We start from the raw sequence: 18,459 nt of genomic DNA on the forward strand, positions 1-18,459 counted from the left end.
TACAGGCAGGTTCTAGGATCCAGGGTTGCAAGATCAGGCACACTTTGGTGCTGACATAGGAGACTGTCTGACATAAACACATTTCAAGTCCTCAGCTGTGTGTGACTTCATTTACCAGTCCCTTCTTTTGCCTTCTTGGCTTTCTTGAAGTCACACTCAGTGTCTACAAGCAGTGGAGACAGCTGTAGATCTGTGTTTAGACCTGTTGAGCAAGTCCATGAAACAAGCACAAAGCCCAGAAACTGAAACCATAGCATTAACACCAAAAAGCCAGCCAGGTGTGGTAGCTCACACCTGTAATCCCAGCACTTTGGGAGGCTAAGGCAGGTGGATCGAGACCAGCCTGGCCAACACGGTGAAACCCCATCTCTACTAAAAATACAAAACCTAGCCAGGCGTGGTGATGCAGGCCTGTACTCCCAACTCCTTGGGAGGCTGAGGCAGAAGAATTGCTAGAACCCAGGGGGCAGAGGCTGCAGTGAGCCGAGATCACACCACTGTACTCCAGCCTGGGTAACAGAGTAAGACTCTGTCTCTAAAGAAAAAAAAAAAAAACACCAAAAAGCCAAAACAAAAATAAGCCTCCACTCCATGGTTTTTAGAGCCTCCTCTGATAAAGGAAACACACAGCCTGTTAGCTAGTATCTTTTATTGTCAGAACTTCTGTGAGCCAACAAACAGTTTTGCATGGTTGTACACAAAGGGACAAGGCAAATTTCTTTTTTTGTGTGGGTAGACTTAGTTGGCCCAAGTCCTTAAAACTTTTCCATATAAAAATAAAAAGTCCAAGACCAGATTATTTTTCTTCTGGTCATAAATGCTGATTTATTTACAGGTGCCTTGTTCAGACCACCATTATAAACTTGGGATAAAATATGTGTGTATTTTATTAAAGCCTCAGCATTTAATGTCAGGGTCCTTTAAAGATTCACTCAAGTGTTAAGACGTTTCTGGAATGCAGCGTCTCTCCCCCATAGTCAACATGGTTATATCTGTAATCTATCCAGAATGATACAAGCTAACCTTCCAAGTAACACTTTGTTTTTAACTTAAATCTTTTAGACATGAAAGACTCCAAAATGACTTCATTCTTGTTCTAAAACCAGCACTGGAGCCACCTGTTGAAGAGTGGTTTATAAATACAGTTATCTTGTAGGTTGCTTATCTGTTTATAATACAGCAGATACAGATCGCAGACTTTGCTACATGTAAAACAAAATGGAGTCAACACGTGTTTTTCAAAATACAGCAAAGACAGGAAAATCCAGGATTCGGGTTTGTTAATAAAACCACCTTATAAAGTAACAATTGAGACTATAGCTCTGCACTATTAAAACATACAGACTGTGTACACCATTGCACATCCTTTTTCCCTTTGCTTTTTAATGCTCATGAAACCATGATTAAAGTGTTGAGTTTATGAACACATGCATGAACAGGCAAGCACGTACACTTAAAAGATGAAACAAAGAAAAAAGTTGATTCATGTCATTCCATGAGAAAGGCTGCCCGCAGCACTCCAGCTCAAACACACTGTCCCCTCGGGCTCTCTATCCCCCTCCCCACTCCCTCACCTTCCCTCAGATTCAGGGAAATCAGGTTGGGAGGTGAGTGCATCGACAGAGAATGCCCCCCTTCCACGCTCTGTAAGTCTCCCCTAGAAGGGGGGAAGGCAGTTCCCTTCAGTAGCACAGTTAGCGTCGATTAGTGTTGGTTCCACAAGTTAAGGCACTTCCGGCTGCTTTGGTGGCAGCGTGGTTCCTCCCCTCCTTTTTTAAGGCATGTGTCCTCTAAGAGTAGTAAAGCTTTGGAAACTGTGCAGACTGTTAAAGTTGACAGCTTAATACAGGATCATTGAAGTCGGCAGGCAAAAGGATCCTCGGAGACACCTCCCTCAGACCAGAAGCTTCCAGAAAGGCTGGGCAGCTCTGTGTTTTGGCTGGGCATGGCACACTGGAGCCAGCCGAGGCCAGAGGGTGGTGCGTTCAGGTAGCAACGACAGGTGGGCTCCGTCCCGCCTTCACCTGGAGCTGCCCTGGCTGCTGGCAGAGTGTGTCGTGCTGTAGCGCTTCTTCACGATCATGCTGATGTAGGCTTTCATGAGCTTGGCCACATCCACCACCTGCCCGGGGGGAAGCAGAACCAACAGTCACGAGTCTCCCCCAGGCAAAGGGCCCTGCCTAATAACCCAGACACTCCCTGGGGACCCTCCTGTAGCTTTCCGTGCTAATCCACGGATCCCATTTTGCAGGAAACCAGAAGTTTAACCACTTTCACCTTCCTCATCGGGGAAAAGTGGAATCTCAGCTTTTCCAAATACAATGTGCACCACCCGGTGGTTCTTTCACACAAACGTGCCAACTTGGCTTGATGTAAACTGTCAGATTTTGCACATTAAAATACAGAACTACCCGAGGACGCTGAAGTTACTCGGTGTCAACAGTACTAGGATTACTATCCCCGCTTAAAATAAATGTGAAATGACAAAGTCCACAATTACAGCCTTTAAAGACGGGATCATCTAATTCTAGTCAACTCCTTAGGATGCAGCTGAAGAAACAAGATAACTGAGACCCTAGGGGCTGGGAGAGTGGACAGCTCCCCAGATGCCAGGCCAGCTTCTGCTCCACACCAGCCACCTCCTCCAGCTGGGATCTCCATTAGCTCCCTCCCATGATGTCCCCGTCATTGCCACCCCTTCTCACAGCTGGCTTGGATCCCTGTGCAGGCATCATAACTGGCTTCCATATCCCTGCTTGCTCTCTTCCCTTCCAGTCCCACCCCAGAGATCACTGTCTGTAAATTCACTGTTATGCCATGTACAATCAAAGATCCCATAGTGGTTCTTTTGTTGTCTACTGGATGTCACCAAATCCTGCAGCCTGGCACCTGGGACCCTTGAGTCAAGGGCTCTCCACCCTCTTCCCTCTCACTGCACGTCTCCCCACCAGCCTAGGGAACCTATAATGCCACATCCTCCAAGCACCTAGAACGCCCTCCCTCCTCACCGCCTCTCCATTCCAAACCAGGTAGCAGGTGATTCCTCTCCACTCACCACGTTGGCTTGCTAGCTGTTTCCTTCGTGGAAGCCTCAATAAGCTTCTTGTATTATATTTTTTAAACTTTGAAGCTGGTAGCACATATATTTAGAGGCCTTTTAGTGTGTGTGGTTTCATAATCCAGAATGAGCTGCACCCAGGATGGTCATGCTCCCGGCTCCCTCCTGGTCTCAAGAGGCCACCAGAGCCGAGTCTCACAGCTGTGACACTGCTATAATTGTTAACTAGTTTTCATAAGGTTTTGTTGCAAATAATATACTTTTTCATGGACATCTATGTCACTTCCCTTTCTCTGCCCTTCCTCCAAGGGTAAGACTCCTTGACACAATGGAACCAAATTCCTCTGTTGCAAAAGTATACAGAAAAAATATGGTGTTCTCAGATTTTGGCCTGCAGGGAACCGGCAGCTGGAAAGGGACCACCACACTGTATTTTCATGTTTTGAAGAAAAATATTCAAAGAAAATGACCTGGTCAAAGGCATGAGGAAATGGGGTCTTGTTTTTCTGTTTTGTCACGACCATGAATAAAAAGATGAACTTGCTCTGCCTCTTACCTCACTGGTTTCAAAGAGCAGCTCCCTCTCATCGACCACGATCTTGTATGTATTCGCCAGGGGTGCCCCAAAAGAGAGGATGTGTTCATACTGGAAGACTTCCAGTGGTCTTCCCTCTCCACGCTTGTAGACGGAGACGGCGTCCGCGCTGACACCCAACCAGAGTTCCTGAGGGAAGCCACCTTCCTTGCACTGGTGGGCAAGGGAGTCGACAGAAGAGTTAGTCATGAAGTGGTTGGCAACAGAAAGCATCTAAACCATAAGACAGGCTTTGAGTGAAGTCCTCTGTGCAGAAGATTAAATATATTCAATGTGCATGCATGCATGGAGGGGCCTGAAATATGAGAAATGGCATCTCTCTGGCTATCTTGATTTCTAACTAGTTAATCTCACGCATTTGGGAAAACCTCACTAACTGGCAGAGTCTAATATCTTGCTTTGACTCTCCACTTCTCAGCATTATTCTACTAGCTGTTTGGATTAGCTATGTGGAAGTGGCCTGGAAACGTACATGCTTGGCCGGGGGACTTAAGGAAGCTTCCCTGCAACCCAAGCCAAGTCTACTCTTGTATTAATATCTCCAGTTCTGCCTCCAATCCTCTTTGCGGATGGTTAGTCTTCAAATACAAAATCTAGGATCACAGAGGAAAATTCTCCAAATCACGCATGCTGAGCAGTTCTGGCTCCTCTTCACAAGGAGCAGCAATGGCCTTCCATATGCAGAGTGGGAACAAGGACTTTACCAGTTTAACTGTAGATTTTCCTGTACAGATTGGTGGAAGAAAATAAGAGCCCATATGAAGGGGCTAACAACACAGGGCTGATCCAAACCTGGACAAGCAGGAGGGCTATAAATTGGAGACGCTGAAAAGAGTTCCTAGTTTGTATCTCTAATAACCAGACATTCTCTGCATCCTCCATGCAAAAGACAGTAGCTTGCTTGCTTTCTTCTTTTTTTTTTTTTTTTTTTTTGACGGAGTCTTACTCTGTCGCCCAGGCTGGAGTGCAGTGGCGTGATCTTGGCTCACTGCAACCTCCACCTCCCGGGTTCAAGCGATTCTCCTGTCTCAGCCTCCCGAGTAGCTGGGATTACAGGTGCATGCCACCATGCCCAGCTAATTTTTTGTATTTTTAGTAGAGATGGGGTTTCACCATGTTAGCCAGGATGGTCTCGATCTCCTGACCTCATGATCCGCCCACCTTGGCCTCCCAAAGCGCTGGGATTGCAGGCATGAGCCACCGCGCCCGGCCAAGCCAGTAGCTTTCTATGCTAATCCACAGCTCACGTTTTGCAGGAAGCCAAGAGTTTAACTGCTATTATCTATTCCTTATCAGGGAGAAATGGTGGAATTATGGCTTTGTACAAAGCACCTGATATTTTTATACTTAAAAACAGACATAATTGTACCAACCAAACCAACGAAAAACATCACCTAATGAAAAGCCACCCGCAGATTCTAGAATTTAGAACCAATATTTAGATTTTTATACAGCCTTAATATAAAGTCATCAGATAATATGCTGAATTACTGTGATCATTAAAAATGGAAGCTCATCTAGACAACGGGCTGGCACACTTATCTGTTAAGGGCCACACAGTAAAGATTTTTAGACTTTGTGGATCACATGGTCTCTGTCACAACTACTCAACTCTGTACAAAAACAGCCACAGAATATATCTAAAGGAATGAGCTGGGCTGTGTTCCAATAAAACTTTATTTAGAAAAAAGGAGGCAGGCAAGATCTGACCCACAGACCAGTTTGCCAAACTCTCATCTAGACCATTAGTAAGATTTCAATAAGTGGTCTACTTAAAAAAAAACAAAAATCAGTACTGGGTTGATGCTAATGGCTAAATTCCATTATGAGATAGACATTCTTCCTTTCAAACAAAGTTGTAAAGGAAAAAGTAAAATCCAAGTATATCCAAAGTTTCTAATTTGGATATACAGCTATAACATTTTTTAAAATGTAGATTATCAGTGTTTAAAAAATTAGATCCCTAAGGAGGGGTTGTAGAAGAATAGATGACATCTTAATTTTGTATTCATTCCTAATATTACAGATGCATTTACTACAAAGGAGAAGAGAAACTGTGAGAAGGGAGGTGTTAATGGTACAATATGGGGGGGCTCGAATAAAAGAGGTTGAGAAGCAAAGTGTTCCATCTTGTCTTCTCTCCACATGAACTTGGCCATGATCCACGTTCTCAGATGCCGGCACCCAGCCCACCCCGACCCAGGGCAGCCAGTTCTCACCTCTACATCAAACAGTGTCGAGCCATAGCCAGGCCACTCCTTGATCAAGGCCATGTACTTGGCCATGGCCTGTTCCTGGTTCATTCCCTGAAATTTCTTCCACTTGTCAATGATACTGGCTCGAGCAGAGGAGACTTCTTCCTTAATCCACATGTCCAGCATCTGCTCCTCCTCGACCTTCTGCCGGACCACGGATCCTGTCCGGAAGCTCCGCCTCAGGGTCCCCTCTAGGAAGCTCGTCCGCCTCTTCTCCAGCCGTTCACAAGGGGTGAAGGTTTTGGTTGACTGGCTGATGCGGGCCTTGAGTCTCTGCAGGGAATAAACCTCTTCGAGAGGTGGGATGGCAGCGTGCAGAGTATAATCCCCCTGCAGATACTGGAGTCGCAGGGCGGCAAGAACCTGGAGGTTTTCTTCCGGGGCTGGATGGTGGCCATGGATAACTGCTTCATGGGCCTGAAACGAGGACAGTCAACAGCTTTCCGGTCAATGCACTGCCGTACTATGGGATGCCTACGTCGCTTGCTCCCTCACTTCATGAGGGTTTCTCTCAAACTCACCTTCCCTGACTGTCCTGGTTACAACTCTACCCTCACCCCTGCTCACTGCCTTAATTTTCTCCCTAGCACAGATGCCATCTAACACACGTCATATATTTTATTCCTTATGGTCTCCTGTCAACTAGAACAGTTCCTGGAACGGAGGTTCAAATAAAATGTGTAGCAGGTTTCATTCTACAAACGAATGAAAGAGCAGCTGGCCTTGTCTTTGCTGGGAAATCTACAGGTGTGCCTCATTTCTAAGGAGTACCAGTTAACTTACAAGGCTAAGTATTAACAGGTTTCACCCTTGCTTGCCGGCAAAGAAATCTGTTTCTAACTATTATTTTACCTGTTCAAACATAAATGCAAACTCCACACTGTCTTTTGGCACGTTGTCTGTGTCCAGGAAGCAGTAAAGTTTGAAGTAGAATTTCCATGGCAGGTCCCCAACCTCGGATGTGGCAGCCAGCCTACAGAAAGGAGTCAAGAGAGGCTCAGAATATGAAAGAGAAGGGCTTCAGTGACCCGCAGGGACCTGACTTTACATGGTGTATTCTAAGGACACAGACATTCTGTCCAGGCCCAGATAACTGGGGACAGAGGAATAAACGGAGTGAGAAAACGTACTTTCATCCTGATTTTGCTTTAAGAAAACAAACAGGCAGCCCCTAGTTAAGCCAGCTAACAAGTGTTTTCAGAGGGCCGCATTCGAATTAGTACCAGCTAAGCATTATGCTCAGTCCACGGGAAGAAAAGAAACAAAAGCCTGTTTCTTTTTGTATGAGGGCTGTGTTTATACTAAGCAGGAATACCTTCTGTGCTACTTAGAGGCTATGAAGTCACAGATCAAATATCATAGGTCTACAGGCCAGGTGCAGTGGCTCACGCCTGTAATCCCAGCACTTTGGGAGGCCCAGGTGGGCAGATCACCTGAGGTCAGGAGTTTGGGACTAGCCTGACCAACACAGCCAAACCCCATCTGTACTAAAAATACAAAAATTAGCTGGGCGTGGTAGTACATGCCCGTAATCCCAGCTACTCGGGAGTCTGAGGCAGGAGAACTGCTTGAACCCAGAAGGCAGAAGTTGCAGTGAGCCAAGGTTGCGCCACTCCACTTCAGCCTGGGCAACAGAGCAAGACTCTGTCTCAAAAAAAAGTAGGTCCACTTTATATTGTAGATATACCACATAGTTTAAAGAGTTTATAAGTTGGCTTCAGTCAATCAGCCCAATTTCAAAGCTAATGACAACTGGAAACCTAAAAAATCAAGAAATACCCAGACGGGTCCAACATGGAACTAAGAAAAGGAATGGGGTAAAAAACCACTGACAAGTTACATCACGTAAGACCATGGCTTTACCTAGGAATCCAGAAAAACAGCGGATATGCAAAGTTAAACAGGCATCAACACAGGTAAAATAAAACTAACTCCAATACACCGTGAAGCTAAAAATGGAATGGAAGCTCAAACCCTGAACCCTGCTTTGTAATTTCTCTTATTTGCTCTTCTGACACAGTAGGGAAAAGGAACCTACTTTTCAAACTTTGCTAAGACATCAGCTACAACGGTTCGACTTTCAATGGCTTTGTCGACGTGGCCGTTGTATTCAAACAAAGCAAACATGTTCCTGCTGTCCTCCATGGCCAGGCCTCGGATCAGCTTCTCCACCACCTGGAAGACATACCAGGGAGACTTCAGTTCCACAGGCTGCGGCTCCAACACATGTTCCCAGAACGTGCCATCACCTGATCCTGGAGGGAGCTGCTGGCACAAGGGCGTCTCCAAGCAGCCTCCTAAAAATGTTACCCGTGTGGTCATCCTAGAATTTCAGAAGTACTATTTTCCCTTTGTTCTCTTGAGATTAGGTTTATCTCTCTCTTGCTGAAAATAACTCGGGGTATTTTGCCCATCAGTAGAGGCAGATGCTGGGCTGATTTCTTACAAACCTATATTAACAGGAAAAGCGGGTGAAAAGCTGCAGTCCTGTCTTTTAGCTGATAAATTTATGAACTCCAAGGAACAACAGAGACTCCAGATGATGTTTTTTTTTTTTTTTTTTTTTTTTTTTGCACAAGAAACCTTGGGGGGTGGGGGTCGGGGGGTGGTTATTGGATTACCCTTTTGGCCAATTGGTTTTATAATAGTAAGTTCAGATTTTAAAAAGAAAATGTGTTCATCTGATATTCATCTAGCTAGTCATGTGGCAAACAGAAACACTTTGTTGCAGAAGCACTGCAATAAACCCTCATCAAAGTGGCCGGACCTGAGCCAGGTCTGCAGCTCTGCTAGACACTCAGCTGCTTCTCAGATTAGCAAGATTATGTCTCAGGTACTTTGAGTTTATCTCTGTGTTTCCACTCATCTTAATATATATATATTTTTATCTCTATATTCGTGTGGTTGCTTGTGGGTTACATGCATTTCCTTAGTACTGAGCAGCTGTACTAAGCAAATTGCAACTGTGCAGGGCAGCTGCTCTAACGCTGCACAATGTTCCTGACCCAGGTGTAGCTGCAGCAGCTGCCTCTCCTCACCTCCCCAGCGGTGGTGTGGGAGTTGATGGTGATCTTGCAGGAGCCGCCACCATGGCAATAGACCGTGGATGTCATTTCCTGCCTGTGGATCAGAGCTTCTATTTCATCTCGGGAAGGCACAAACTCTCGGCATTTGGTTTTCTTAAGAGATTCGTAAATGAAGACAGCGTATTTTTCCATCTCGGTTCCTGGAAACTGTTCCCGTATCCTAGGAGACAAACACTAACTGTTAATTTTTAGACTGATGGGGGCTGGCTGCTGGGAAGTGGGCTGTGCCAAGGTTCTGTAGACCAAAGCGGTGAATGGTCCCCCACTGGTGAATGGAGCAAGCACCAGTGACTTCTTGGCAAGGGCTCGCTTCATTTTGTGCAGTTCAATTTAAATATAAAAAACCCCTCAAGAGCAAACGTCTCAATGGGAGCAACTGTGCTGCCAACTCACCTCTGCAGCATTGTTAATACTTGAGTCATGCCTCATCCTATCATATGAAAATTCTTGGCCGGGCGCTGTGGCTCACGCCTGTAATCCCAGCACTTTGGGAGGCCGAGGCGGGTGGATCACCTGAGGTCAGGAGTTCGAGACCAGCCTGGCCAACACGGTGAAACCCCATCTCTACTAAAAATACAAAAAATTAGCCAGGCGTTGTGGCGGGCACCTGTAATCTCAGCTACACGGGAGGCTAAGGCAGGAGAATCACTTGAACCCAGGAGGTGGACGTTGCAGTGAGCCGAGATCATGCCATTGCACTCTAGCCTGGGCAACAAGAGCAAAACTCTGTCTCATAAAAAAAAAAAAAAAGAAACTTCTTTTTCTATAGCTAATCAAAATCTCAATCAGATTGTTTCTACCTCTTTGATCTGGAACAAATATCCAAGTTTTTTTGTTTTTTTTGTTTTGTTTTTTAAATATAGAGTAGTGGTAATTAATTGATCCAATGTACTACACATTAGGACATTACACCAAAGGTGACTTGGTCCCTGAAATAACCTTGTGTGACTTAAAGAGAAAAAGGATGGCAGCATTCTCTAAGCTTGCTCAGGCAACCCACGAGTCTGACCCAGAGGTCCCTGTCCCACTAGAGGTGTCTTCTGTTCAAGTGCCTCTTTATCTGAATGAGGACCCAGTGCCCCACCTGCGTGAGCAGCTCTGCCCAGCTCATCTCCCGTGCCCACATGCTTTACCTTTTCAGATGGAACTTGAGATACTTGAGAATCCCTCGACTCGGCAGGAAGGTGCAGCTCAGGCATGTCAGGATCTGCCAGCTGTACAGGTTGCCCACACTGCCGGGGTGGGGCACTTTGTTGGTCTGTTTGATGAGCTGGCAGTACAGCTCGTCCCGCAGAGGTCGCAGGTCATGCCCTGTCTGTAGGATGCCCTGGATTATTGGAATCGGGTCAGACATGGACTCCAGTTGCTGCAGGGAATTGAATATCTTGATGGCCTCATCCTGAAGGGTGGTATAGCCTTTGTCTTTGAGCACTAGGACAAGCAAAACAAACACGGAAGTCATCTGAGGGGTTCAGAATAGGGCATGAGCATAATCGGAGCAGTAGTCAAGACAAAGGAATAAATGAGGAGGATGGATGCAATGCCATGCCCACCACGTTCCCTATACATCTCAATCAGTTGAACACAGATCTAAAAGCACAGAGGTGGGTAAGTTGACACTGTTTTGTTATCTAATTGAACTTCTTACCATATAAAATGCTCACTTAAAAGGTAATCTGTTGCTGAACAAAATCCTTTTTTGGAATGCAAAATTACTTAAGATCTGGTTGTCTGGCTACTCAGCCAGGTGCAATGGCTCACACCTGTAATCTCAGCACTTTGGGAGGCCAAGGCAGGTGGGTCACTTCAGGCCAGGAGTTCAAGACCAGCCTGGGCAATATGGCAAAACCCTGTCTCTATTAAAAATACAAAAATTAGCTGGATGTGGTGGCGGGCGCCTGTAATCCCAGCTACTTGGGAGGCTGAGGCATAAGAACGACCTTAACCTGGGAGGCAGATGTTGCAGTGAACCGAAATTGCACCACTGCACCCCAGCCTGGGTGACAGAGTAAGACTCTGTCTCAAAAAAACAAACAAAAAAATACAAACAAAAAAAGGCTACTCTCAGTTCATGGGGAGAGCTGGCATTTTCTGACTCCTTTAAATCTCTTCTTTTACTACAGCAATCAATCTTAGCATTACTACAACCACACTCTAGAATTCTTGCTTTAGTAATGAATCTAAGTATATTTCATCTTTTCCTTCCAATTCACGATGAATAAGAGTCTTTGAGCTAAAAACAAATGCTACTGTGTTAAGCTAAAGAGTTAGCAGGGCAAGTGGAATCATGGTCTCTGAGGAGTCGGGGTGGAGCTCTGGACTTACAATTGAGATTTATGTCCCCATACGGAAGGGGCAGAAGCGGGGAGTGCAAGGGGTGATGGGTGTATCGGAGGATCGGGTTCCGCTTGTAAATCTGTTCCACCACATCCGAGTTCAGGCAGTTCTCCTAAAAATAAAAAAAGCAAGCTTATTGTAAGAAACCTGTATTTTCCTACATCTAAATATTCTTCAAGCATCTCAAATATCCATAAACCTAGTGGGGCAAAGATGGTGGAAATCCAGTGTTAGGTGGTTTCATGCATGAAGATACCCATAATCTGTATTTGAAGACAAGTCACAAAAATACATTCTTACAGCTCATTTCTTAGTTTCTCGTGCGTGTACTTCCCCATGTGATTTTAAATTTTCTCCCCTGGAGATTACATACATTCAAAAAATTTCATCTCAGCAGGGCACGGTGGCTCACACCTGTAATCCCCGCACTTTGGGAGGCTGACACAGGTGGATTGTGAGGTCAGTAGTTTGAGACCAGCCTGACCAACATGGTGAAACCCTGTCTCCACTAAAAATATGAAAATTAGCCGGTGTGGTGGCTGAGTAGCTGTAAATCTCAGCTACTCATGAGGCTGAGGCAGGATAATTGCTTGAATCCGGGAGGCGGAGGTTGCAGTGAGCCAAGATCATGCCATGGCACTCTAGCCTGGCTGACAGAGCGAGACTCCGTCTCAAAAAAAAAAAAAAAAAATTTAGGCTGGGCACAGTGGCTCATGCCTGTGCATTTTGAGAGCCTAAGGCAGGAGGATCACCTGATCCCAGGAGTTTGAGACCAGCCTGGGCAACATAGTGAGGCCGTGTCTCTATAAAAAATAAGAGAGCAAAATAAAAAAAATTAATCTGATCTTCTGTTATTGATTTAGCCATCAGTAGCTAAATCATGTTATTTTTATCTATAGTTCATTTCATAAACACATTTTGCTAGTTCTTGAATTGCTGTTTTCTATTCTCTCTATACCTGAAAACTACACACATTAATATATTCTTGGGGAGACTGTCCTTCCACCCTTGAAACCTAAGAAAGTCTTTCACGGAATTTCATCATCATGTACTTATGCTCCTAAAATGTTCATCTGGGATATGAAAAAAATAAAGTTACTTTAGAACCTTAAATAAACAGAAAAGTTGGAGGAGAGGTAATGAATCATTCTATCGTGCTAATTTCATTTCCACTATAAAACTTTTTCAGTAATACCCAATTGAAGGCCACAAAAAGTTTAATTACTTAAATAATTTATATGGACTGATTTAGGGTAACTTGATTCATTTCTTAAGCATGGCTTCGTATTTGAAAAATTATATTTACTCTTTTAAAGCCTAAATTCAAATTGATTCAAATAATTTTATGGACTTATTTAGGGTAACTGGACTTATTTCTTAAGAAGCATGGCTTCATATTTGAAAAATCGTATTTACTTTTTTTTTTTTTTTTTGAGACAGAGTTTCGCTCTGGTTGCCCAGGCTAGAGTGCAATGGTGCAATCTCGGCTCAGTGCAACCTCTGCATCCCGGGTTCAAGCGAGTCTCCTGCCTCAGCCTCCCGAGTCACTGGGACTACAGGCATGTGCCACCATGCCCAGCTAACTTTTGTATTTTTACAAGAGACGGGGTTTCATCATGTTGGCCAGGCTAGTCTCGAACTCCTGACCTCAGGTGATCCACCTGCCTCAGCCTCCCAAAGTGCTAGGATTACAGGCATGAGCCACCACGCCCAGCTGAAAAATCGTATGTACTCTTTTAATGTCTGAATTCAAACCGAAGAATACAAAAACAGGTAAGTTCCAGCATTGAAGACTGAGTGTGGCTGATACATGATAGTTTTTTACTCCTTTCAGAAGAAATCTTCAAAAAATAAACTTTTTAAGGCTAAAAATGAAATTATGTGTAGCCAGTCCCCTGGGTTGCATGGAAAGCAACCTGAATCTGGTTCCAACTGGGCTGGATGTGGTGGCTCAAGGCCGGTCCCAGTGGCTCATGCCTGTAATCTCAGCACTTTGGGAGGCTGAGGTAGGCGGCTCACCTGAGGTCAGGAGTTGGAGTCCAGCCTGGCCAACATGGTGAAACCTCATCTCTACTAAAAATACAAAAATTAGCTGAGCGTGGTGGTGGGTGCTTGTAATCTCAGGAGGCTGAGGCAGGAGAATTGCTTGAACCCGGGAGGCGGAGGTTGCAGTGAGCCGAGATCGCACCACCGCACTCCAGCCTGGGTGACAAGCGAGACTCCATCCTCTGTCTCAAAACAAACAAAAAACAACTGGCTGCCGGAATCTGGTTCCAAACACCCAGAGAACGTATCACTTTGGAATCAGGAGGCCAATTTGATTTTGATGGAAAATTATCCACCACTGATGGATTAGATCCTCTCCCACCTCCACAAAAGCTGAGTTCCCTCTTGGATCTGGTTAGCTAATTTCCTTTGCTGTCCATCAGTAAAATACCTGCCTCACCATCATTCTAGCACCTTCTCTGTCACAGCCCCAGCTCTGTCCCTTGCCCTGGGAATCTGCCTGCAGGACTGTTTGGAGGGCCAGCAGTCTCCCTTGACTTGGTTCTGCACCCGGGACTGACCAGCTACGTGGGCAGTGCAACCAGAACATTCCCCATCAGCGTTGCATTTCCGGAAAGTGAGGGTAAGAATCCCCGCTCAGGGCTGCCATGCAACCATTCATTCCTTCATCTCATACATTTACTGAGCCACTACATGTACTTATAAACAGGAATTTGTAATTTAACATGCTCCGTGTTAATATAGAGACTCAGGAGCTTCTGGGAGTTTGCATGTGCCTGAGAGGGATGCCAAGTGTTCTTCTAGACCACCCTGGGCTCCTTGGGAATTCACTCGTGTGGTGTGGAAACTGTACAGTGACAGTGGAACTAGCGGGTTACTCCTAGAAGGTCCCCAACTGAGGTTGAGGGGGAACCTGACGCAAGGCAGGTGGTCCCCCACGCAGATCTCCACATCCGCATGAGCAGGGAGCCCCACAGTGCAAGCTGCAGACCTCATTCTTCTGCCCACAGAACCCAACAGGTGGGATCGGGTGACTCAGTGAAAATGTCTAACACTTCCCTAGAGACAAAACATTTTTGGTCTAAAATTTCTGATTTAGATTCCCGAAAGCAGGGTACTCAAACACAAATTTAACCAAGCGCTACTTTTTTGGTTTTTTGTTTTTTTTTTTTTTTTGAGATGGAGTCTCACTCTGTCGCCTAGGCTGGGGTGCAGTGGAATGATCTCTGCTCACTGCAACCTCTGCCTCCGAGGTTCAAGCAAGTCTCCTGCCTCGGCCTCCTGTGTAGCTGGGATTACAGGAATGCGTCACTATACCTGGCTAATTTTTGTATTTTTAGTAGAGACGGGGTTTCACCATGTTGCCCAGGTTGGTCTTGAACTCCTGATCTCAAGTGATCCACCTGCCTCAGGCTTCCAAAGTGCTGGAATTACAGGCGTGAGCCACCGTGCCAGCCAACCAAGCACTAGTTTTGATTACAGAATAAAAATTGAGCTTCACTAATGCTGAGGTCTTGGTGCTCTAAGGATAGAATCTCTGAGCTGTAATCACCCACCTTGATGGACTTGTCTTACCTTGATATCTTGAATCAGCTGCTGGGTGGGGGTATCAATCGGGGCCTTGGTGTCAGTCACGTTTTGAATGGCACTGGACCACCGGGTGGCCTCGTTGAGCAGCTTGGTGTAGAGCCGGTAACAGTGCTTGCGCCCGTACACGGTGACGTTCCAGTAGCCTGCAATGGCAGGGGTGCCCAGCACATGCATGTCAACACCAACCTCGGGACCGAGGCAATGCCTGTGTCCTCTCTGACCTCAGTCCCTTTAATTATTCAATTCAATAGACGCTGGCTGAATTCCTACATGTGTCCTGTCCTGCCCTGCACTAGGTATCTAGTGATGAAGAAAAAAACAGTGTCTCTTGCACTGTGACATTTACGGCTGAGACGGAGAGATGAGTATTAGAACAATAAACCCATCATTAAATATATAAAGATAAATAACTGGCTCTGGAAGGGAAAAGGGTAAGTTAATGTCTCTTTCTGGGCTCTGGAACAGGAGTGAAAACTCTGTCCGATTTCTGACTTTCCTTCTTTCTTCCTATTTCTTCCTTTCCTGTCCTTAGCCTCTCCCTTCAGAAGACAGCACTTGGCCTGGCAGTGTGTGAGTTCAGAGGCAAGCTGTCCGAACCGTCACCCAAACCTGACGCGAATGGAACAACTGTGTTAAACAGAAGCACAAGATCACAACCAGCAACAGAAATCAAAATAAGCCATCTTCTGGAAACACTTTTATAATACTACAAAAATTACAAGAAACCCTCTAAGTTACCTGTGTACTTCCTATGTTACTAGGCTAAGTTCATGGACAATCAGGATTTATCTTTTACAGGCTGCATAGGACGCTTATCGTACAATGATGGAAAACAGCCTGCCCCACATGGCAAAACCTGGTCTCTACCAAAAAGTATAAAAATTAGCCCGGTGTGACGGTGCGTGCCTGTAGTCCAAGCTACTCCTCGGGAGGCTGAGATGGGAGGATTGCTTGAGCCCTGGAAGGCTGTAGAGAACCATGATTGCACCATTGCACTCCAGCCTGGGCAACAGTGTGAGACCCTGTCTCAAAAATGGGAAGAATAAAAATTAAAAGGATGAAAACAGAGTATATGAAAACCAAGCTTCCTGTACGATGCCCTGCATCTGTTGACATTTTCTTGTTCTTGCGAGAGTCTTCCTACCTCTCCATGAATCAAGACCTCTAGTATGGCTTAAACATTAAGTGGTCACATAGCTAACCCCAGACAGGCTAGAAGATAAACCAAGAGGACAGCTTCTTTGGGGGGAAATAATAAAGTACACACTAGGAAGGAATCTTATTCCTTTGCCCGGAGCAAGCCCAGACTATAAGATTTGATGCTCAGGGTTAGGGCAGCCAGCCTGGTTACCTGTCTCTTTGAATATCTTCTCATCTGGGGGGACGACAGAGCAGAGGCTGTTGAGGACCAAGGTCCCCAGTTTGAGCGCGTTCTTCTCTGAACTCTTGTAGTAATCCAGGGAATTGTGAGTGAGTACAAACCACCGTTTCTTCAGTTTCAGCGAAGACATCTTTGGACTGTTCTTCACCTCTTTGTGCAACCATCCTGGAAAAAAAAAGATTAAGGTGTAAATTAAAATCTATGAGGAGAAACCCCAAAGACCACACAGTCATCTGCATAATGCTAACAGATAGGTGGGGTTTCTAGCTGTTTGCCAGAAAAAGACCACGAACACCCCAACCCGATGTAAATGGAACAACTACATGAAAGAAAAGCCCAAAATCACAACTAGCAACAAAAAACACGACCCTGTAGAAACACTTTATAATATCACAAATTAAAAATCACTTTAAAAATCTCCAACAGTTAAAATGACTGGGAAAAGCAGCTCAAAATGAAAATGCTGCAGATGTCTGTAAGCAAATGGAAAGGGGAGTCTGTTAAGCAGACCGAGGAAGCAGGGCAGGCAATCACCTCTCACGATGAATTCCTGGCCCTCCACTCTGGTGTCCCCTTTGGACCTCTGCAGCAGGGTTATCCAGTGGTGCATCTCCTCCGGTGTGTCGGCGTTGCAGTGCAGCACCCGGTTGGCCGTGATGATCACAAACGAGTTGGGTCTGAGTCACAAGATGAGAAGGAAACAAAGCCCCTTAGCTCTACCATCAGCATCACCTCTGTGTGAACCGAGACTCAGTGCCTTCTTCCTGGCTTCTGGGTCACGGGATACACACCGCTAGGCTATCCGTGTTTTTATTAAGGCAAACCTTGCTCATTTCTGCAGAATTTCTTTTACGCATCATTAACCTTTAAACTTGGAGCAACACATTCATTCTGAAGGTCCTGGAAGGGAAAACATTTCTTCATGCAAAACTTTCCAGATGAAACACAGTTCCGGGAAGGCTAAATAAGGTGACCATGGGGAAAATTTTTTTTTGATGCCTCTCCAAAGTCAATTTCTTCCTGCCTTGGGTAATATTTCTGTGGGTTGGTAATGAAATGTCAGACACCAGCAATAAAAGAGGATCAGTAAATAGGTGTAGGTGGAACATCTTAAATGCCTGATTACGCTTTGTATAAAAAGCCACCTGGGTCCGTGTTTCCAAAGTGATCTAACAAGGGTGCGTTTCCTAGTCACGGATAATGTGATAATGGAAATTTACTTTCTCCCTCACCTCTTTTTGTCTGGAAGTGCCCTGAACCTCTCTCATAGGCCCTTGCTAATATAAATACTAACTCCTCTATCTAATGGCTTAAGCCAGCGAATGTGAACTCTTTCTTGCAAGTCTTCAAATGTTCACTGTAGTTAGGTGATACAAAAATTTAAGAAAAAGAGTAACTGGACTGCAGGACACAGGAAAAGCTATGCAAACAGGCTAAACTTGAGGCGCCCCTTAAAAATAAAAACCTTTTTCTGTAGTTGGAGAAAAGTGGCCAGTTGAGGAAGAGAGAAAACCCTGAACGAGGTTGCAAAATTCTAAGGATGGATCATCACATGCCCAGCCTGGAGGAGTGAAGGGCTTGGGAGAGCAAAGATGTGGAGAAGATAAGGTAGAAACTAACATACCAGAATAAGAAGCACCAGGGCTTTGATTACGGATATGACACATACATGTTAAAGATTCCTGAGCCAGGTATAAGGGGTGCAAGCTGACTACTAAAAACAAAGGACCCATGGTTCAGAAGGGCTCTTGTCAATGGGAGGGTGACAGAGACCCCACCACTCTAATTCTGCCAAGGAGGCACTATATTTTGTTGTCAATTTTAACACACTCATATTCATTTTCCGGCGTCTTACTGAGGGCAGAAGACAATTTTGATTCTTTCTCTGGTCCATCCTAGAGAAACTTTTCTTAATTTCTGCTGCAGGCCAGAAGTAGAACTTACAAGATAATACAGAAAAACAGAGACAATAAAGATGAAGTTCACTGGGCACAAAGACGCATAAGATCATCTCCAAAGATGATTTGCCTTCAAAAATCGAAACCAAAAAGGGTGCCAAGAAAGAAGAAATGTCAAGGAAAATCAATGTTTGTGGTTTATTAATACTCTACATATACATTATCATCAAAATCCTTTTCAAGTTCATCGTT

General features: G+C 45.1%; 1 protein-coding gene across 2 annotated transcripts in view; it reads right to left on the minus strand.

The window, feature by feature from the left end:
* Positions 1–634: 634 nt before the first annotated feature.
* The window catches only part of MYO10 (myosin X), a 268,244-nt gene continuing 250,419 nt past the window's right edge, over positions 635–18,459 (minus strand). For both annotated transcript variants that reach the window (XM_054489918.2, XM_063664676.1), the window contains 11 exons: positions 16,844–16,986; positions 16,280–16,474; positions 14,914–15,071; positions 11,320–11,443; positions 10,128–10,425; positions 8,947–9,154; positions 7,947–8,083; positions 6,761–6,881; positions 5,873–6,325; positions 3,615–3,806; positions 635–2,122 (listed from right to left, as the gene is read on the minus strand). In XM_054489918.2, coding sequence (XP_054345893.1) covers positions 2,021–2,122; positions 3,615–3,806; positions 5,873–6,325; positions 6,761–6,881; positions 7,947–8,083; positions 8,947–9,154; positions 10,128–10,425; positions 11,320–11,443; positions 14,914–15,071; positions 16,280–16,474; positions 16,844–16,986 — 2,131 coding nt within the window. In that variant the 3' untranslated portion in view covers positions 635–2,020. The remainder of the gene's footprint in view (positions 2,123–3,614; positions 3,807–5,872; positions 6,326–6,760; positions 6,882–7,946; positions 8,084–8,946; positions 9,155–10,127; positions 10,426–11,319; positions 11,444–14,913; positions 15,072–16,279; positions 16,475–16,843; positions 16,987–18,459) is intronic.

Source organism: Pongo pygmaeus, chromosome 4, assembly GCF_028885625.2.
Source record: "Pongo pygmaeus isolate AG05252 chromosome 4, NHGRI_mPonPyg2-v2.0_pri, whole genome shotgun sequence".
Classification (NCBI taxonomy): Eukaryota; Metazoa; Chordata; class Mammalia; order Primates; family Hominidae; genus Pongo; species Pongo pygmaeus.